At 34.8% G+C, this 19,843-nt stretch overlaps 4 protein-coding genes across 11 annotated transcripts in view; 2 read left to right on the plus strand and 2 right to left on the minus strand.

Annotated features, from left to right (window-relative positions):
* LOC111491915 (phosphatidylinositol 3-kinase, root isoform) overlaps window positions 1-4,457 on the plus strand; it is an 11,602-nt gene extending 7,145 nt beyond the window's left edge. The window contains exons 8-17 of the mRNA XM_023141013.1: window positions 264-359; window positions 1,332-1,467; window positions 1,572-1,693; window positions 1,926-2,120; window positions 2,285-2,455; window positions 2,538-2,675; window positions 3,016-3,170; window positions 3,626-3,769; window positions 3,877-4,024; window positions 4,108-4,457. Coding sequence (XP_022996781.1) covers window positions 264-359; window positions 1,332-1,467; window positions 1,572-1,693; window positions 1,926-2,120; window positions 2,285-2,455; window positions 2,538-2,675; window positions 3,016-3,170; window positions 3,626-3,769; window positions 3,877-4,024; window positions 4,108-4,245 — 1,443 coding nt within the window. The 3' untranslated portion in view covers window positions 4,246-4,457. The remainder of the gene's footprint in view (window positions 1-263; window positions 360-1,331; window positions 1,468-1,571; window positions 1,694-1,925; window positions 2,121-2,284; window positions 2,456-2,537; window positions 2,676-3,015; window positions 3,171-3,625; window positions 3,770-3,876; window positions 4,025-4,107) is intronic.
* Window positions 4,458-5,048: 591 nt separating this feature from the next.
* Window positions 5,049-8,947, plus strand: LOC111491996 (ADP-ribosylation factor 1). The gene is made up of 7 exons (XM_023141125.1): window positions 5,049-5,167; window positions 5,786-5,956; window positions 6,144-6,214; window positions 6,347-6,466; window positions 7,205-7,323; window positions 7,404-7,485; window positions 8,696-8,947. Exons 2-7 carry the CDS (start codon window positions 5,809-5,811, stop codon window positions 8,699-8,701), a joined length of 546 nt encoding a protein of 181 aa, XP_022996893.1. The 5' UTR covers window positions 5,049-5,167; window positions 5,786-5,808; the 3' UTR covers window positions 8,702-8,947.
* LOC111491995 (type 2 DNA topoisomerase 6 subunit B-like) lies at window positions 8,774-13,852 on the minus strand. 7 transcript variants are annotated; one of them, XM_023141119.1, is made up of 12 exons: window positions 13,763-13,852; window positions 13,542-13,650; window positions 13,231-13,308; window positions 12,732-12,758; window positions 12,212-12,320; window positions 12,048-12,123; window positions 10,994-11,014; window positions 10,680-10,870; window positions 10,325-10,466; window positions 10,034-10,225; window positions 9,803-9,937; window positions 8,774-9,330 (listed from the first exon to the last, which is right to left on the minus strand). In XM_023141119.1, the coding sequence occupies exons 1-12, from the start codon at window positions 13,796-13,798 to the stop codon at window positions 8,971-8,973; spliced, it is 1,476 nt and encodes a 491-aa protein (XP_022996887.1). In that variant the 5' UTR covers window positions 13,799-13,852; the 3' UTR covers window positions 8,774-8,970. The 7 variants fall into 7 exon arrangements, with proteins under 7 accessions (XP_022996887.1, XP_022996888.1, XP_022996890.1 ...); XM_023141120.1 differs by having other exon boundaries at window positions 13,252-13,314; XM_023141122.1 differs by having other exon boundaries at window positions 8,774-9,264; window positions 13,231-13,314.
* A 477-nt stretch (window positions 13,853-14,329) lies between these two features.
* LOC111491762 lies at window positions 14,330-19,227 on the minus strand. 2 transcript variants are annotated; one of them, XR_002719759.1, is made up of 8 exons: window positions 18,934-19,225; window positions 18,671-18,763; window positions 17,414-17,533; window positions 17,263-17,341; window positions 16,455-16,541; window positions 15,478-15,540; window positions 14,768-14,986; window positions 14,330-14,575 (listed from the first exon to the last, which is right to left on the minus strand). XR_002719759.1 is itself a non-coding variant. In XM_023140779.1 (7 exons), the coding sequence occupies exons 2-7, from the start codon at window positions 18,724-18,726 to the stop codon at window positions 14,918-14,920; spliced, it is 474 nt and encodes a 157-aa protein (XP_022996547.1). In that variant the 5' UTR covers window positions 18,727-18,763; window positions 18,934-19,227; the 3' UTR covers window positions 14,603-14,917. The 2 variants fall into 2 exon arrangements, 1 of the variants encoding a protein (XP_022996547.1); XM_023140779.1 differs by lacking the exon at window positions 14,330-14,575 and having other exon boundaries at window positions 14,603-14,986; window positions 18,934-19,227.
* Between the last annotated feature and the right edge of the window lie 616 nt (window positions 19,228-19,843).

A 19,843-nucleotide genomic window follows, 5' to 3' on the forward strand; every position in this document is an offset into this window, starting at 1 on the left:
CCCCCCCCCCCCCCCCCCAAAATAGGTCAGGAGTTACATTTAATAAAAAGGAAAAGGATGTTTACCTGTAATTGCCTGATAGCGTCTATATTTGTTCTTTACAATTATGTTTACCTTCACTCTTGTGGCAGTAATTACATTGCATCTCCGTGCATTAGCTCTCTTTCCCTGTTGAAATCTTCCTTCATATATGCACATTCATATTGGTAGAAAACATGATACATTTTTTAAAATTTATTTTTCTGTGAACATACTAAGTGCAGGAGGCAAAACAAGCATTAGAATTGATGCATAAATGGGAAACAATCGATGTCTGTGATGCATTGGAACTTCTCTCTCCTGTTTTTGAAAGTGAAGAGGTAGTTCCACTTATTTTTTTAAAAAAGTCAATATTTTCATTATTTACCCTTGTAATGATTGTCACTTTATTTCTCTTCCACATGCACGTCTATAGAGCTTTTAAGGCACAAAGTGCAAGCAATCGTGGGCTTAAGTGTTAAAGAAAAAATAATTCTTTGTCTTATTTTTATTTTTTTAAAATTGTATGAGGGACACAGATTTCATTATAACCAAGGAAAGATGTAAGGATTTCAATTACAAGAAAAACAACAAAGAAATATATTGCAATACAAAAGGGAAATGACCATATCAATAGCCTTTCGAAATAGAATAATCATCTCCCTCTAAAATCCCCAACTCCTCCTATTTATAGCCAATTCATCCTAATCCTAACTAATTACCTCTAAGCCTTTACTAATATCCTATGTATATTTCAACCGTATGCTCTTTTAGTACTGTCACAAAAGATTACAAAAGATAAAAAAATAAAATGAGAAATTTATAGATGAATATATAATACTGTGAAATAATAATATAATGAGCGTTTATTTTTCTAAAAAAGATTTTGTTCAAAGATATAGACCTTAATATAGTGTCTTTCTTATTTCTTTGGAAAATAAGAAAAATAAAAAAGCTTAAGATAAGAAATGACTGAGGCACGTGCCTTAACAAAAGCTTAAGAAAAGGCTGAGGCACACGCCTTAATAAATTGATATGAACACAATGGAACATTCGAGGGAGGATCATTTGTGATACATAATTAAAGAGGTATTGTGAACTTTGCAAGTAATCAAATACTGGGTAAGATGGCATGCATTATCTCATTCCGTTAAGGAATTCTTCCAACTTTTTACTTGCAAGTTCTTATGAAAGAAATAGAAATGAGTTCTTATGAAAGAAATAGAAATGCTGGAAGGTGTCTCGTATTTGTACTGAGCATCTTAGTATAATAATCAAAATGAATTGTATTTACATATAATTTCCATCTTCAGGTTCGTGCATATGCTGTTAGTGTTCTTGAAAGAGCAGATGACGAAGAGCTCCAGTGTTACTTGCTTCAACTGGTTCAGGCTCTTAGATTTGAGAGATCTGATAAATCTCGACTTTCTCATTTTCTTGTGCAGCGTGGTATGTGAATGCTTGTGTGCTTTCTAGTCTAAATATGTTTTTGTATTCCAGTGCCAATTTTATCTTTCACCATATCTTACCCAAGATTCCTTTGAATTGGACAGCACTACACAACATTGAGTTGGCTAGCTTTCTTCGCTGGTATGTTGCGGTTGAGCTTCATGATCCTGCATATGCCAAACGTTTCTACTGTACCTATGAGATCCTGGAAGAGAATATGATGAAGGTATTTTCTAGAAGCCTCAGAAGTACAATTATATATTTGGGATATGCAAAGATGCAAGTTAGACAATTATAAATTGCGTTATAATGGTGGGAGTTTGATAAAATCATGCTTGGATTTGTATCCAACAAGCAACTTATTTTTCCATGGAGCTTACAGATGATAGAGAAATGGTTCCATGGAAGTGAATTAATTATGCATAATGTACTTGAATAATTAAATCTGCCTATTGCAGTTGACTGCTGGTGTCAATGGAGACCAAGATGGTTTTAAGCTATGGCATGGCTTGGTGCGTCAAACGGAACTGACAGCTCAGTTGTGTTCAATAATGAGGGACGTAAGAAATGTGCGTGGCAATACCCAAAAGAAGATTGAGAAGCTCCGGCAGCTGCTTTCTGGTCTTCTGAGCGAACTTACTTACTTTGAAGAGGTACACCTATAGATTGGATGCTGTCTACTGCAGATCTCAGAATCACGAGCAACCTACAGGGCCTTGTTTGTACATTTTGATACAACAAAGTTTCATTCTTAGATAGTTTCATGTATTTATCAGGTTGCTATATAACTAACTTTGTCGGTTTTTCTTATTGTTAGGCCATACCATCGCCATTGGCTCCAGGTGTGCTCATTGTTGGGATTGTTCCAGCAGAGTCATCAATATTTAAAAGTGCACTACATCCTTTGCGTCTTACTTTCCGAACAGAAAATGGTGAAAGTTGCAAAATCATCTTCAAGAAAGGAGATGATATTAGGCAAGACCAATTGGTAAATTTAAATTAGCTCCCCCCTCACCCTCCTGGCTCTTGCAAACGTCACTATTGTCATTATGAGTTCTTGGTATCTATAGGTTGTTCAAATGGTTTGGCTCATGGATCGATTGCTTAAATTGGAAAATCTTGATCTTCACTTGACTCCCTATAAAGTTTTGGCGACTGGACAAGATGAAGGCATGCTGGAATTTATACCATCTCGATCTTTGGCACAGGTACTGGGCACATCTAATACAGTTCACTTCAATTTGCAGAATTTGAATATGAAATATTTAGTCTTTTAAAACCACGGTAAGAAATTTAAAAATCATCTCAACCTTATTCTGAAATTTTTCTTAATATTGCGCAAGGTTTAATGCACGCAGCCACGAGGAATCGAGCATCTTTGAATATTACACAAAAAAAGAGAAAAAACTATCATTCTTTGACTTCAAGTTGCTTTCCCTAGTAATGCTTTTAGGTTAATATTATTATCCACTATAACAAAATTTAACATGCTTGCCGCTTGCATGATTTTTTAATTGGTCGATTAAGATATATTGTTCTTGTGTCTAGATCCTTTCAGAACATCGCAGCATCACAAGCTATCTGCAAAAGTTTCATCCTGATGAGCATGGGCCCTTCGGAATCACGGCTACCTGCCTTGAAACATTTATTAAAAGCTGTGCTGGATACTCTGTCATTACGTACATATTGGGCATTGGTGATAGGTGGTTATTCTTGAGCTTTGTTGCTTTATAGCCAACATCTAAGAGCTTAAAATCCTTGTCTTATTGATTGTTCTCGTTAAGAAGGATAACTGAGAAATATGATTTTCTTGGTAAATTTCCAAATTGCTGAGGCTGTAGATGTTTCTTTATCTTTGAACTAAAGAGGATGGCAGTTATAAGGACGCCACCTCCACGATAAGCTAAAGTAGAAATTCTCTCCTCTATAGCTTTTTTATGGACTTGTTCATCTGTTTTATTGTTGGTAATTTGATTCATTTTATGATACTGTTGCCAACTTTCCTCCTCTTCTTTCATGAATATATATAATTATTTCTTATTAGAAAAACAATGTATCATGACTTTTACCTTTGATTTTATTGGATTGAAGCTCAAAATTATCCGGACCCCTATCACCAGGGTTGTATTCTGATTGCACTGATCTTCTTCTTCTGCAGACATCTGGACAATCTTCTCTTAAGGGATGATGGGCGTCTTTTTCATGTTGATTTTGGCTTTATCCTCGGCAAAGATCCCAAGCCATTTCCACCTCCCATGAAGCTGTGCAAGGAGATGGTTGAGGCTATGGGCGGGGCTGAAAGGTATAGAAGTGTGCAGTAATTAGTACACATACGTAGATCCGTCTTTTTCCCTGAATCTTTGGTCCATGTATGAGAAACTAATTGCTAACGATTTCTTCCTACTTCAGCCAATACTACACAAGGTTCAAATCATATTGTTGCGAAGCATACAATATCCTTCGAAAGTCGAGTAATCTTATCTTAAATTTATTTCACCTGATGGCGGGTTCCAATATTCCCGACATTGCTTCTGATCCTGAAAAGGGCATTCTTAAAGTGAGTTTCTTGTTCGGTTTGGTTGGACTCTTAAACTAAAGTATTCTGTTCTTGTTCTGATGGAGAAGTTGATGGTGTTACAGCTTCAGGAGAAATTTCGCCTGGATTTGGATGATGAAGCCTGTATACATTTCTTCCAAGATCTTATTAATGAGAGCGTTAGTGCGCTATTTCCTCAAATGGTAGAAACAATTCATCGCTGGGCGCAATACTGGCGATGAGCAGCCACCCACAGGACGTGCAGATTAGAGAGTAGATTGGTAGTTATCTATAGTTGTTCAAAGTCTCCGCCAGCAATATTCATCCTCTTCTTCCCCCAATTGCAAAATAAAACTTCTTCTGTAAAAATTCGAACTTATTTTATAGTTTAAGCAGTGTGTCAGACTTGGCATTTATTATTTCATCGAATTTCATACATCACCCTTTTGGCTTACGTGCTACTGTATCTCCTTCATTTGCAAAATTATTTTGTGTGTACAACAAGTCATTCATTCCTCCACTAATTATAAAGGTGAGGTGTTTCCGCTGATAGAGTAAGTCGGAGAAGAGTGAGATCTTGAAAGAGGGGAAATCTGGAAGTGAGCAGGAAGAGGTATTACTCATAAATATTTTATGCCTAATAAGAACTATCACAACTAATGGTTTTAACACTTCATTCTAAATTTTTTGACTTTCAATTTCAATATCATAGAAAAAAAAATGATAATTTTTTTTGTCTCAATAAGATTTGAGTATTTAACATCTTAGTTTGGTGGTTCACATATACATTTAACTAATTAAAAATCAAATTAAGTTCATAGACAATTTTTAAAATTAAATTACAAACTTAACCATTGAATTTTTTTAAAAATAATATAATAATTATTAGTATTTTTATTTATTTTATCGTACCAAAGCTAAATGCTAATGAACACTACCACTGGCCACTTGGCGCCAATTAATTGGAGGGACAGCGGACTTGAGATGCAAATTCGATCTAGGGGTAGAATCGTATTTCCGCCCTACCTCGATCGCTTCTTTATTAGGCCATCCTAGCAAAATTCTTCCTCCAGCGCCATATTACGCGTTGCTCTGAAGCTCGATTTTTCTTGCTCTCTCCATCCCTTTCAATACACCTCTGGCCTCTTTGTGTAGCTCTCGGAGGTAATTCCAATCTTCTGAATCTCGATCTGCTTTCCTTCTCTGAGTTATACTTCTTTGGAGGATATCGATGGATTCATTCCATTCCGTTCTTGTATTTCTCCTTCCCTCTCTCTTTGCTGTTGGTTATATGTCGGAGTTAGGCGCTTCTTATGTGTCGCCAACGGTTTTTCTGATAATTAAATCGTTTATTTCAAGAATTTCAATGATTATTTACTTCTGTTAAAGGATTTCTGTTCGATTTCGAACTCTTTGACGTGCTTGACGGATCTATGGTTCCGATCTGTTCTGTTTGGGGCTTAATGTTTGTTATCGTAGATCTTGGTAATGGAATGTTAGTTATTTAAAGGAACTGTGTGAGCCAACCGGTCTTTCAGATGATCACGATATCGATCTCGCTGTGTCGCATGCATTATATCCTTCATTTGCTCATCTTCTTCTCCGTGCAGTTGAATGCACGGAGTAACTTCCCTGGATTTCTTGTGCTGGCGTTTTTTTACTGGAGATTTAACCTTTTCTTTTATGATTCAACAGTGTTCTAAATAATTTTAACGATTATTCCGGTTCGTAATCATTGTCATTTCTCCTTGTGAGTATCATACTTTTGCTTCAAATATGCAGGAACTTCAACGTTACGAACAGATATGGGGCTGACTTTCGGAAAGCTCTTCAGTCGGCTGTTTGCTAAGAAGGAGATGAGAATTCTGATGGTTGGCCTTGATGCTGCTGGTAAGACGACCATTCTCTATAAACTCAAGCTTGGAGAGATCGTCACAACTATTCCTACCATCGGTAAGCTTTTTATCCCTCCCTTCCTTTCATTCTTTGTATGTAATTCTGTTTTTACGCTACTTAAAAGATTGTGTAATCATTTCGGAGGAGCTACTAGTCTTATAATTATTAGTATGCTTTCATTGATGTGATTGGATTCCCTGACATCAACATATGACATTATAATTGATTTTTATCTTTATTGCAGGATTTAACGTGGAGACTGTGGAATATAAGAACATCAGCTTCACTGTTTGGGATGTCGGTGGTCAAGACAAAGTATGAATTTAGAAGTCTATTCTTCATTAGTTGTTAGCTGTGTACAAGCTTCTCAGTGCATTTTTCTCTCTATAATTCAATCGATTCATGAATGATTAAACGTACTAATAAATGACATTTGTCTTTCCGCAGATTCGTCCATTGTGGAGGCACTACTTCCAGAATACGCAAGGTCTTATATTTGTGGTGGACAGTAACGATAGAGACCGTGTTGTTGAAGCAAGGGATGAATTGCATAGAATGCTGAATGAGGTGTGCTGAATGTCTGCATCATTCATTAACTTTAATTGTTGGGATCTATAGATTTCATGTTATCCACACTGTCAATAGAGATATCGTATTTAGTGTTAAATATGACAATTTAAATTCTAGAGTTGCAGTTCTTAGCCAAAGATTGGAGGATGATCAATGGTAACTTGATTTTCTGTTTCGTACTATGCTCGGTATGCTTGCGTGTAGGAGTTGCATCAAATAATTAAACCACTTAAGAGAAGAGTCCTAATCGTGAAGTTTCTTAGTGGATAGATTTGATGATATTTTATTATGGCATGCCACATGTATGGAATTCGTTTCTTTCTGTCCAATGAAAACCAGACCAGAATGATTTATGAATCATTATAGGAGATTAATTGTGTTTCTTTGAGTGTTGTATTTTTTTTTTTTTTTTCTCTATATCCTTTGGGCAAAAATTATAATGTCTTGAGTTAATTTGGCATATATTTTCGTTTGTCAATATATTGTGCAGTCCAATGACACACACTCGTAGTCGACATTGGTTTCAAACTACGACTAGTAGTTAACCAGGATTGAGCATGGCTTTGTTTCAAACTACTACCCCATTTCTACCCAGACAAATCATTCTTTAATTTCTCCCCTTTATTTATTTTACCCGCTTTCTCCTTGGTTTTTATTGGTCAATTATTTTATTGGGTTAAGGACATGTATGTAAGATGGAATTGCGACTGAAGTTTTTTTTATCACTGACTTCAGGATGAGCTTCGAGATGCAGTATTACTGGTGTTTGCTAACAAACAAGATCTCCCCAATGCAATGAATGCCGCTGAGATTACTGATAAGCTTGGTCTTCACTCTCTTCGGCAACGCCATTGGTAATTCTTGTGTTCTTCCATCCATTACCATTTTTGCTTCGTTCATCTGAAGTCTGATCAACGTCTTGTGGTGTTTATAGGTATATCCAGAGCACCTGTGCAACCTCCGGGGAAGGGCTCTATGAGGGTTTAGATTGGCTCTCAAACAACATTGCTAACAAGGTACGTGCCCTTCCCTTGTGTACCAGGCCTAAATTTATAATTAGTGGCTCGTCTGATTTATTATCTTTAATTTACCTTTATTCATTTTGGGTTTTATTATAAAAAAATGCCCACCTTTTTCCTTTTTTAATATTGAACTTGATTTTTTGAAAAGCCTTTTCATATACATATTTCATATTTACGTAGACATTTAACTCCAATATGAAAGTTAATTACCAACGTAAAAATGCCTTGATAATATTATGTTTAACACGATGTAACAAAAGTAAAATACTACCAAGAAGGGGGGAAAAGTGAGCTAGAAGTTTAGAGCCATTAAATCACCATAAATTGTAAACGTAGTGCCTTATTCAAATTTAATGTCCGTTATTGAAGGATCAATGGTGAATTGTGGAAAATTTTGTTAAGATGACCAAATTGAGAACTACAATAAAAAGGCAAAGTTTTCTAGCTAAAAAAAATTGAAAAGCCAAGATTTGAGAATTTTCTAAAATCCACGTACAATTGAGATAAAAGTAAGATTGAGTGTTCAAGGACTAGAATATATTATAAGTAACACTTTTTAAAGATAATTTCTAAATATTTTTAGAATTAAGGTTAAATTACAAATTTAATTTTGAAACTTTCATGTTTGTGTTTGATAAGTTTTTGACATATTCTACATTTTTCAATATTAAATATTCAATGTTTTTGCTCATAGATTTATGATTTTTTTTTTTTTAAAAATGTCCATATGACAAGCACAAAATTAAAAGCCAATCTTATTAGACCAAAAAATCTAAACGTTTAGGAACTCATGATATACATTTTTAACCTTTAGGATCTTATTTGAATTTTTAAAGTTTGGGGGTTAGAACATTGAAGAACAGTTAAAAGGAAAGAAAACTTATAGTCGAAGTAGGTTTGAAATTTCAAATATTTATTATAATTAATATAACATCGTAAGTTTGGGGGTTACCAATATTTCAAATAATAATGAATGTTTAGACCAAAAAAAGTTAGAAACGAGTTTTCATTTCTAATTGAAGAAACATGGATAACATCGTTTAATAGTTGAACATTATTATAACTTTTACTTTACTATTGTTTTTTATCTTGAAAAGAATATTTAGAATCATATTCCCTGAATGATCTAAAATAATACTATCGATGATGCATTATATATAACACTAAAAATGATGACTTTTGTTCAATGTTGTGTGTGATGCAGGCATAAAGCTGTGAAAGAGTTGTCTTGTAGACTGGCAATCCTGGATGCAGGGGTGAATGTTATCTACTTTTTCTTGTGTTTTTTGGGAAATAGTCTTCCATGCCTTTTCTTTAGGGATAATCTTCCGTGGTATCGGTCTATCATATTGTAATGGATATTTGTGTCTTCACCTAGCCTTTTGTGTGTTTAATGAGATTATGTTATTCAAACTAAACTCGTCATCTTATAATGTGAAATTCTTCAAAATTATCAGTTTCACTTTGCAAAAGTTATACTTACAAATCCATTGGATCAAGACCATCTTCATCACATTCATCGTCCACAAACTGTAGTTCGTGGCGCCCTTCAAACAGAAGAGGGGCAACTTCTTTAGTTCCTTGTTGCCTTCGGTCATTCACCTCTATGGCTGAAATGATCTTATTCTTTATATTTTCTCCAACAATTTCACCTTCTGATTGATGAGGTTGCAAGCCAAGAATTGCAAGGCATTCTTCTTTGAAATCCATGTCACTGGAGTATAAAACTAGGCCAGCAATTGATTTGGCAAGATCAGGGGCAAACTTACTGATCTGAAGATGAAAAATGGAAGCAAGTTTAAGAAGCTGCTCTTGATTCCTACGAGAACATGCTGAGACCTGACCATAACCTAAAATTATAAGAAAGCAAGCTCTTATCCTTTTTGCTACAAAGCACTGTTCAGAGTGCATGGCCGGCCATATGTATAATAAAGCAAGTGCCAATTACTTATCGAATGTCTTTAAAAGAACACAGAAAAGACAAGAAAAGAAGAGAAAAATGCCATATTGAGATTCTGAACAGATTCAACTTTTAATTGCAGCAAACAATTACACATGCAAAAGGATGCATATAGTGTTGCGTGCATTTCGAAGATAATTCATCATGATAAAAAAATCATTTGCCAAACTTAAACGTGTAGGCAGAATTCTTGGCTAAACTACTTTAGTCCTCGTGAAGGGTTGAGATTTTAAAAAAAGTTGAAAATATTATGATCTTCCACAAAAAAGGGCTTCTACTTTAAAACTAAAAATGCAGCTGTTTAATTATTAATTTAGTCTGTGCACATGAGACAGTGAATTAGAGATTTACCTTGAGGGTATCGGCACTGAGAAGAACTCCCGCATGTTTATTCTTGAAGTCGTCCAGTGCAAGTTTAACTGCTTTTCTTATGAGTTTTTTATCAAACCGTGTCTTCTGCAACAATGGCATGGCCTCGAACACATGCTAAGGCAGAAAACGAATTTTATATACCATACAAATAACGATCAAAATTATCCTTCTTTATTAACATTCAAACATAAGATTTAATGAATATTATACCTTATCATAGCAGTGGACAACAATATGAATATGAAAAGATAGGGGCATGTGTTCCCACTTTAATAGTGCATGACTTCTTTGATCGATAGCACATTCCAAAGCCAATCCATAACGTTTCCAGTCAATGCCTGTTAATGCCTTCAGAAGTGCCTCGGAGATTGAACAAGGCGCAAAATCTTTAAAACAGAGAACCTATGTAATCATGAGCAATAATCAAAATTAAGCCAGAGTTGCATGGTACTTTCTGAAGCGGAAAGAACGGGAAGGAAGGAGGGTGATAGGTCAAACAACCTTCGTATTAGAGCATCCTGCTCTAAAGCAATTATTGGTCGGGTTTGATATTTCAGTAGTCACAACCGCTGCCTCCACTACCAGTTTGGTAGTTTTATGCTTGTCTTCACAAACCATTCCACCCCCACTCCTCAGATTATCCCTAAAGTTTGAAATTTGAAAATAATAATAATAATAATAATATAATGCACATCGTAGGCAAGTTTAACAGCTAAATTATTTAAACTATGAGTGCAGAAGGAACAAAGTTTCATCATATCTCATCAGGAAATTATTTGTACTCTTTATAACCCACCTATAACCAGAGAAATTCAGTCTAACAACGAGTTGGCGTAAATTAAAGTAACAAACTCACCTGTTAGGGAAACAAGAGTCACAGGCCAAACTGGATCCATGCCGTAATACATAACTCTCAAGGCCAAATTTCAAATGATCAAGAGTTGAAGCTGCAAAAGAGGAACTAGGGGAAAATTTTTCCAGGAAAACAGCATCATTACGTGACCCTGGGACATCCTGGCCGTCGGCCATAACTTCCATTGCAATATTCTTGTGAAATTGAAAAGCTAATGAGTTCCTTTAGTACTAAACCATCGCCATAAGAAACGAAGGTAATTTGGAAATATATATATTCATGTAGATTATGTGAATGGAGCAGCGAGTTCAACTTACTGGGACCTTTAGAACGAGAATCTGCAAAATAAAGGAGGATGAACTCAGGTAAGAAATGCGACTATAATTCAATAAAGAAAAACACCTTAAGAAATGTACACTGTAGAGTTTATTTGAAACACCAAAGGTGTTGATTTGAGATGATTTTAAATTCTGTTCAATATCACAACTATGAGAAATCATAAAACTTCAGAGTTCAAGGGACAAAATTTGAAGTCTACTACAATGACGGGAGACATCAAAAATGAATATTTTTATTTGCATGGTCTTCCAAAAGATCTACACTAACGACTAATTAGGCTCATCTCAAGCAAGTACATTACAAAACTGCTCTTGCTACGGTCTCTTGAAATTTTATCCCTAAAATGAGAGTCGAGACTGCATTGCATGTTTTGAGATATTGCAGACTATCCTAAAACCCTCGTAAACTTCCATTATCAAATTTCAAAGAGCAAAGACCATCTTTTCAATTAAAACTTCATTTTCACCTTCATTTTCTATCTCATTGAACCCACCCTATTGTTTTTAATGCTTAAAAAAGTGTCAGATAAACAAACAGTTCATTGCCATTTTTTTGGTTTGACAGAAGGTGCATGATAGAGGGGTTAATAATTAACTGCTTACGAATGCCCTTACAATTCTCCTTAGAAACTATGGGTAGAGGCTGGCCTTTAAAGTAGTTTTGAGCAATAGTCACAGTTACAGTCCATGATAGCAGGAGTGCAAGAGCAGAAGTCTACAATTACCCCTGACTCCAAACTTGATATTTCATCTCAGGTCTGATTCATTTTGTTTTGTATGAGGCAATCTAGCTAATTGCCGCTTAACTAGGCAGTGCCCCACATGGAAGTATTGTACATATCGACTTATTCATTTTGTGAAAGCAGCAAGTAAAACCGTAGAATTTAAGCGAAGGTGGCAAAGAGGAGAAAACATATGAAAAATATTTAAGCAGTAAAATAGCTGGCATACTGCAAAGAAAAATAGTTAAGATACAATCAAATGTTATCCTAAACAGAAATTAGTAAATAGATTCAGCCAGGAAGAAAGAGACCTTCTGAAAGAAGCAGTTGAACTCCTCCAGCAAAACATCAATACTTTCAGAAACAGACAAACACACTTCGGTTCCACTAGTTCACGTATTTTAAAAAATCCGATTACTGCCTATTCCAAATAAAAATAAAGAGAAGTGACCAAAAAGTTAAAATGGTTCCATGCCTGAATTTCACACCATGCTTAATGTTCGAAGGTAGCAGAATTGGCTTCCTGGTAGTGACATTCTCTTTCAGATTCAACTGATAACAACTTATCTCTTTATCACAAATATCTGCAATCTCTACAGGGCGTTAGTATATGCACAACAGGTACAAGATTTAAAAAACAGAATACAACTTCATGAAGCAAAACTACGCAAAATAAATATAATATGCTAGAAAGGCTTGTAAATTATCGATAAATCAGTTTCTTTTCATCAATTTAGAACATCATCTTCTTTCCTTTAAGTATCCATTCACACTAAACTTATCTTACACCTATGCTGCTATGCACTTAGGAATTGATCTAGAAATTCAGCATACAGTAAAAATGTACAAAATGTGCTGATGAATGATTAGGAAGGGATCTCAGTTCTAGGACACAGCTAGTGACTCTTCCTTGGAGGTGTTGAAGCAGATGCTAAATTCATTCTTCCCCGAGCCATTAACTGAAACTAAAGTAATTTTGAGGAAATGGAACTTACTTGTAGTTCTCACATAAACAATTCCGTCTGCATAAAATAGCGGAGATGTTTTAATCAACATAGCAAACCCTACGGCAGAGTATTTAAATAATTTTTCAACGTGAATATAGATACATATAACCGAGATAACTTCAACAAACAATTATAAATGTGATGAAGAATTGTTTTCTGAATGCAGCTTTTCGAGAGGACGATGGTTGGACTTGCTGTTTGTGGTAAGCCTCAGCTTAGCTTATTTGACTAAGGAGAAAATATAATCGCTGGTTAAACATGTATGCTCGTGTTGCCTTAGGTAGGAAGGTAAGAAAAGTTGCACATACTCACGAAAACAATAAAGATGTCTACAGCTATACATGAGCTACTGCATTGAATGGCAGGATAAGAAAACAATAAAACAGTAACACGAAGAATAATGAAATGATGTAGAGGTACTAATCAAAACATTTTACAAATCATCAAGTGCTGCCAGAGCGCTATAGGAGCAGAGTCAATTACTCACTCCATGTTTCGGCAAGGATACCTTCAACGGGGCACTTCAAATTCTGAAACTCCTCTATGCAGCTTCCAAGGCCGGTATCTGAAACTACATCGAAATAAAAAATCTAGAAATAATTTTTTGAGAAATGAATATTACTCGGTGCGAATTTTTCTTCATAATTTTTCAAGCTTTGGTGCTTCCTTCAGAACCGAACGTAACTAACTGAGAACAGAGTCGTCAAAATGTGTTATAAACCAAAATTGAAAAGGACTTGATGAGATTTTTAATATTTCCAGAATCGCCGGCCACAAAGAGCGTGGGAAATCACTTACTAGAAATACGAACTAGTGGAGGATCGGAAGCGGGAGAGCGTTGCAGAAGAACTGAGAGTCTGCAAAGTCGTTCGGAGCAGATGCATCTCCGTATTGCCGAAGAAATTAGCTGCACTAAGCAAGTTCAGGAAGAGTATTCTTCAAAACTCTCGTGCTTTAAGTCTCACAAAACAAAAAACAAAAAATAAATATCGGTCTCAGTTCAACAAGATTGAACTTACTAGTAGGCAGAGGTCTTGAAGAGAAGCAAATTCCATGGTTGCAGCTTTGAGAGGAGATAAAACCCACTCCCGCGCTCCCGTAAATAAAACATGCACCACGGCTTCCAATTCAAATCTTAGTTTTATATGATTCAAGTTGGGCCGGCCCACGAACAAAAATTTCCTAACGAGGGCCCAGTCCACTGAGAACGTTTTCGGTGCCGCACATATATATTATTCTTCCATTTTTTAATTTTTAAAAATTATAGTGCAAAACATTATATTATATTTTAGTTTATGAAATATTATTTGATTTATTGATGTTTTGAAATTATATTATATGGTGAAAATTACTAATTATAAAAATTCTTTGAATTAATAGTTCTTTTATTAAAAATATATAAAAATGGGAAAAGATTGTGTAAATTTTTTTATTGTTAACCCCTACAAAAATAAATGAAGAATTTCAAATAAACAAGGATTGAATAGTGATAACTATGAAGATGATTAAAAATGGGAAACAATATCCTGTTTAATTTGACATAATTAGTTACGTACTTTTCTCGTAAAAAAAAGTTCCAATAATAAAAGAAAACAACTATATATTCTTCTTACCAAAGTAAACAATTACATAACTAAGAAACATGTACTAAAAGGCCCCGAACCTGAGTCACAATCCACTGACTTCAAATAAATAATTTCATACTGAAGAGAGGCAAATGAAATGTTCTGAAGATGGCCCCTTGGAAAGAAATTAGATATCATTATTACCACATAGAGGATATACGGCTAACTTTCCTGCCAACCTAGTTATACAAACTCGAGGGTGAAAACCAAACATGTAGCCAACTTCAAAGTTTGCAATGATAAGATTTCGGATACCATAATACTACTTAAGGGAGCTACAATGTCATAATCGCGCTAGCTATTTTTGCTAAATTAAGTGGGGTAATACAAATGTTGGAAAAAAGACGAGCCAAAAAGAAAGAAGAAAAAATACTGAATGTAACCTGACTGGCAAAAAACCAGGAAGTATCTTGTATGAGTCTACTTTTCATGTGGGCATAAAGATTAAACACCTATGGAGTTTGTATCCATCATGTACAGCACAAACCAGTTCAAAATCACAGATAAGTTACAGAGGCTTTGCGCTCTTGACCGTGTATTACTTTTGATTCAGCGACCATATATCCCATGACGCTTAAAAAACTCTCTGAATCCGTAGGCACTGGGGTCATAGTTGAACTTGATAAAAGAAAATAAACAAATCAATGAAACAGAAACATAGGTCAGTGAAGGATCCCATTTACTATTAGAAGCTTGGCTTGCGGAATTGAGAACTTCAATATTTTCCAGCAGAGAAAACTTCATTAGGCCTTATTTGGGTTAAAACCCAGCCCATCATTTTAAAATACCATATGTTCAATGGTAAATAATGTTAATAAAATCAGGTGAGAAAACAGGACATCCAAATCAAATGTTAAGTTCGTTACATAAACTTCTTTTAGTGGTAAATATGTTCAATGGTAAATAATGTTAATAAAATCAGGTGAGAAAACAGGACATCCAAATCAAATGTTAAGTTCGTTACATAAACTTCTTTTAGTGTTGCTGGGATGGGATGTGAGAAGGGGAGATGCTGTGGAGAATGGACAATGACCAACGTGAAAGCATCAGCAATGAGAAATGAATTGATAAATTGAGTTTGCTTAGGTCAACAGAGCATGAAAACTTACGGGTAGAACCTTCACCGAGTACTTCGTAATGTTAGGATCAGAAATCTTTCCCTGGCTAGATGCCTGCACAAAAAATATTGAATTCAAATCATTAATAAATGGACTGAGAATGAAAACGGCAAGGTATACCCATTTTCTTTTACAATATAGATAAGTACTATTTTACGGCAGTATTGATAGAGTTTGCCTAGCTTCCATTTAAGACCGTATCTCCCATCAGCTTGTTGTTTACAATACAATGTTTCTAAATGTAAAAACAGCGTAAAATGGAAGTAGTCAATATTTTCTTGAGCATTAAAGCAGCAATGTTCATTAATGGTTCCATTATCTGTTGGTTCGCTGTGCTTGCAAGAAATGAAATGCAAGCACAATAATGTTGGATTAAAGCCACTTGTTCTGGATACAAACATGTGAAGAAAGTTCTATAGAGACCACAGAGCTAGAAGCCACCATCTCAGCACGAATTACTTCAGTACTTTTACTAAAAACAAACAAAAACGTTTCTTGGATCATTCAGACAACAAAATGCAAAAAAAAACATGAAATTTTGTCACTGCCTTTACCAATAAAAAAGAATAAAATCAGAAAGGACGTCAATTAGCAGTTTCAAACCCAAGTAATTCAGAGGTATTTTTGCACCAAATGAAAAGAAAAAAAAAAAAAAATCATAAATCAACCATCTTGGCAAAGAAGAAATATGATCGCCTACATTATCAAATTTTAGCCCTTTCCCTTAAGCTGTTATCTTTTGTCAATACGAATTTACTTCTGTCTGTTTCATATTAAAAAGAATGCATTATCACATTTTATGGCCAACTAATGTTCAAGATAAATTGTATACAGCATTGACAAAAGTAAGCACAACACAATTCAAGAAAAAGCTTATTTTCCCATTTATCAAGAATTGGAAACAAAATCATATACGGTTACACTGGAAATCAAACTAAGACAAAACACAATCAGATGGGCAGTCCTACTTGTTGTGGGCTATGAAACATCTCGATAAATGGATATTCCTTTCTCTGCCGTGAAATGCAGAAACCAGGATACTTTGGGCACTCAACCTGAAGTTTAAACGTGAGATCGGAGTCACAAGAAAGTAAACACACAAAATGTAGTGGCATATTATGATATTGTCTATTGGTTCGAACTATTGACTAAATCCATGGATCACAGAGGCACAATGATAAAATGACCGTTACAATGAAATTAAGAAAACGGCTTAAGGAACATTTTCATAAAAAAAAATGACAAGAAACATAAGAAAACGACTTAAAGAAGATCAAGGAACTTATATGGATATCTTGTAATGAGAAATCATAAATTTGTGCATGGTGATTTCAATATGCACAATAAGATTAACATTAACAAGTCATTCGATATATTTTCGAATAACATTTAAAAAAAAAATTAATAACCCCAAAAGGCAGAAACATTTCAATACAGATGGGGCATCAATTAGAGGAAGCGGAGTTTGAGACGTACCCCGAGACATATAAGCATGCTCAAGAGATATGTAAGTCAATAAAAACATAATGCAACGTTTTTTTATTACTATTTTAATCTCTGAAATAAAGTAAAATAAATAGGTGGCAAAAAAATGATGCAAAGGATGACAAATGTGATTAAATAATAAGAAAAATAAAAATAAATCAAACAAACCATTGTAAAAGTTCTATAACTCAGTTAGACTTCAGAAGAAATGAAGCTGTTAAAAGATAAGAAAAGGAAAACGTCAATAAATCATGGCACGTCAGGTACTCCTATCATAAGAAAATGACTTACACGCATAAATTTCACAGTCGGATAAAACTCAACCGCAGCTTCCTCCAATACTTTGTCAAGATGCTTTGTGTAATTACCTCTATAGAATTAAACATGAGCAGTTAACCTAGAGAACAAAAAGAAGGTGCTAATACGAACAGTATTCATGTACCTGACTGTAAAAGCAACAACGACTGGATAACCTTCATGAAGGAGCTGGACAAACTCACGTTCAGATGTAAAATGTATGACCCTTGAAGGCCCAAGATCTTTTGGGAAACCAGTATAGTATCTATAACAAGTAGAGGGATGTGGAATAAGAAAAATTGTGAAGAAAAAAAAACAGACTACAAAGAGTCGTATCTCACAAAAGTAGAATGCAGTCTGGAAGAAAAGTTTATCCTAATCATGTACCTTTGACCATTATAATGCTAAATACAACTCAGAAAATCGGCTCTTGCCCAAAATGAACAAAAATGCTTATCTTCATGGAACATATGGACATGGAACTCCAAATATCCTCATCCAACAACAGAAACTAATAGATGAAGTGATCCAAACTTAACATAAATAAATATAAGAGAGTAACTCATAGTTAAACTTCTCAAATATAATAAAGTGATTGTTAAGGGGAACCCAAAATAAATATAAGACTTTCCTGGATTAGAGGGTTCGGAAGGGGTGGAAACCCAAAATGTTAACAGTTTCATTTTAATCTAAGGAGAACTAAAAGAGCCCCTCTTTCCATTTTCCCCTGCCTAGATGGATATGAGGTTAGTTCACAGCATCGGATGAGAGGTGGATTAGATGTTTGAAGGCAACTAGAAATTGTTCTTATGACAGTTGAGTTATTGATATTAGTAAATTTACGGCAACCTATCCACTTAAGCTTTTGGGTTTATTGGTGATTTAACATGATTTCAGAGCAAGAGGTCATGTATTCAAACCTTTGTAATCTTATTTCCACCCCAATTAATATCAACTTCCACTTGTTGAGTTTTTTACAATTTTTCGAGCTCACAAGCAAGGAAGGGAGAGTGTTGAAGTATTGATACAATTAAATTTAAGGTAAACTATCAGCTTGAGCAATCACGTGAGATGGATTTCCTGGGCAGAAAATGGCAGGTTAGTAACATGGTGCCGCCTCATAGAAAGCATAACAGCAAGATGATCAAGGAAGAGATCAACAGTGGAGTGAAAATAGATTATTTGAAGGGATTGATTGGATGCAGATGAAAATGGGGTCACATCCATTCTAGTAGGAAGTAAATTTCGCGTGTCGTAATCAAAGAAACAACTACTGCTAAAAGAGCAAAAATGAAGAGCTGCAAAGTCCACAGAGTGCTTATTCAATCATATTGCTGATATCAGGGGTCAGACTTCCCAATTCCTTGCCCCGAAAAAAGATAATAACAACAACATCACATACTTGCATGTCGCACGAAGGTGAATAAGCATTCTATCCAAAATTGTTGGGTCTCCCATCTGATCAAATCGTGCAAATAATCAACTTCTCAGTGTCCTACAAATATCAACATAAATGCATTTATCACTGGTGAAATCTCGCAGATCAAACCATTAGCAGAGTATGAAAAGTAGAGGAAAACAAACAAACTAAAGCACACATCCAAATTAAACTATAGAAGCCGACAAACCATAAAATTAAAAGGGGAAAAAAGGATAACTATCAACCTTCAATCACGGAATTACATAAGGACGTGCAGTGGGAAGGTTTGCTGGAACTATGGTTATGGCGAGTGGCCGTGAGACAATATTTCGAGGCGAGCTTCTGGATGGAGGATTTGGTGCGATAAGAAACCCACTTGTGACTCTGAGAAGCGAGAGAGGGACCGAGAAGAAAAAGAACAGAAGCGAGAGAGGACCGAGTGAAGCAGGGGTGTATATTGGTTCGGCTCGATTCGATTTTAGGTCCAACCGATCGGTTGGGTCTCATAACGGAAGAAATCGAACCGATTCAGACTAGTCGGCTTATCGGTTGTCCATTTTTGAAGTCCCCATTTCGTCAAAGATTAAGCTGAAATGGTTTGTGGGTGTATGTCGTCTAGTTTGTGGATCTTGTATCCTTATTTTCACCCAACCTTTCTTTTTTTCTTTTTTCTTTTTTTAACTAAAAAAATACGTACTATTTTAAGAAAAAATTAGAGAGAGATCCACTTTAAGCTTTTAAACTAAAGGAAGAACATTTTATATGCCTATATTAAAATATAACATTTTTTTTCCACGCATATCAATTTTAAACATTTTTCTCATGCTATTATTTTAAAATTTAAAATTTAACTTATTAGTTGAAAATAATGGTATTGTAAATGAGAAAATAAAATTGATATTTTTGAAGAGTTTATTAAATAAAAATGTTATCTTATGGGAGACATACTTCTCATATTATTATTTATTTTCATGTTATTATTTCAAACTCTCTCTCTCTCTCTTTTTTTTTTATAATTAGTTATCTAAATTTTTTATTGGGTGGATATGAAGATAATAAAGGAATAATAAAAATTTTCTTCATTCTAAAGCTTTTTCTTGTTTTTTTTTTTTTTTTTTTTTTTTTTTTTTTTTTTTTTTTTTTTTTTTTTTTTTT

The sequence above is a fragment of the Cucurbita maxima genome, unplaced genomic scaffold (genome assembly GCF_002738345.1).
Source record: "Cucurbita maxima cultivar Rimu unplaced genomic scaffold, Cmax_1.0 Cma_Scf00017, whole genome shotgun sequence".
In the NCBI taxonomy this organism is placed as follows: Eukaryota; Viridiplantae; Streptophyta; class Magnoliopsida; order Cucurbitales; family Cucurbitaceae; genus Cucurbita; species Cucurbita maxima.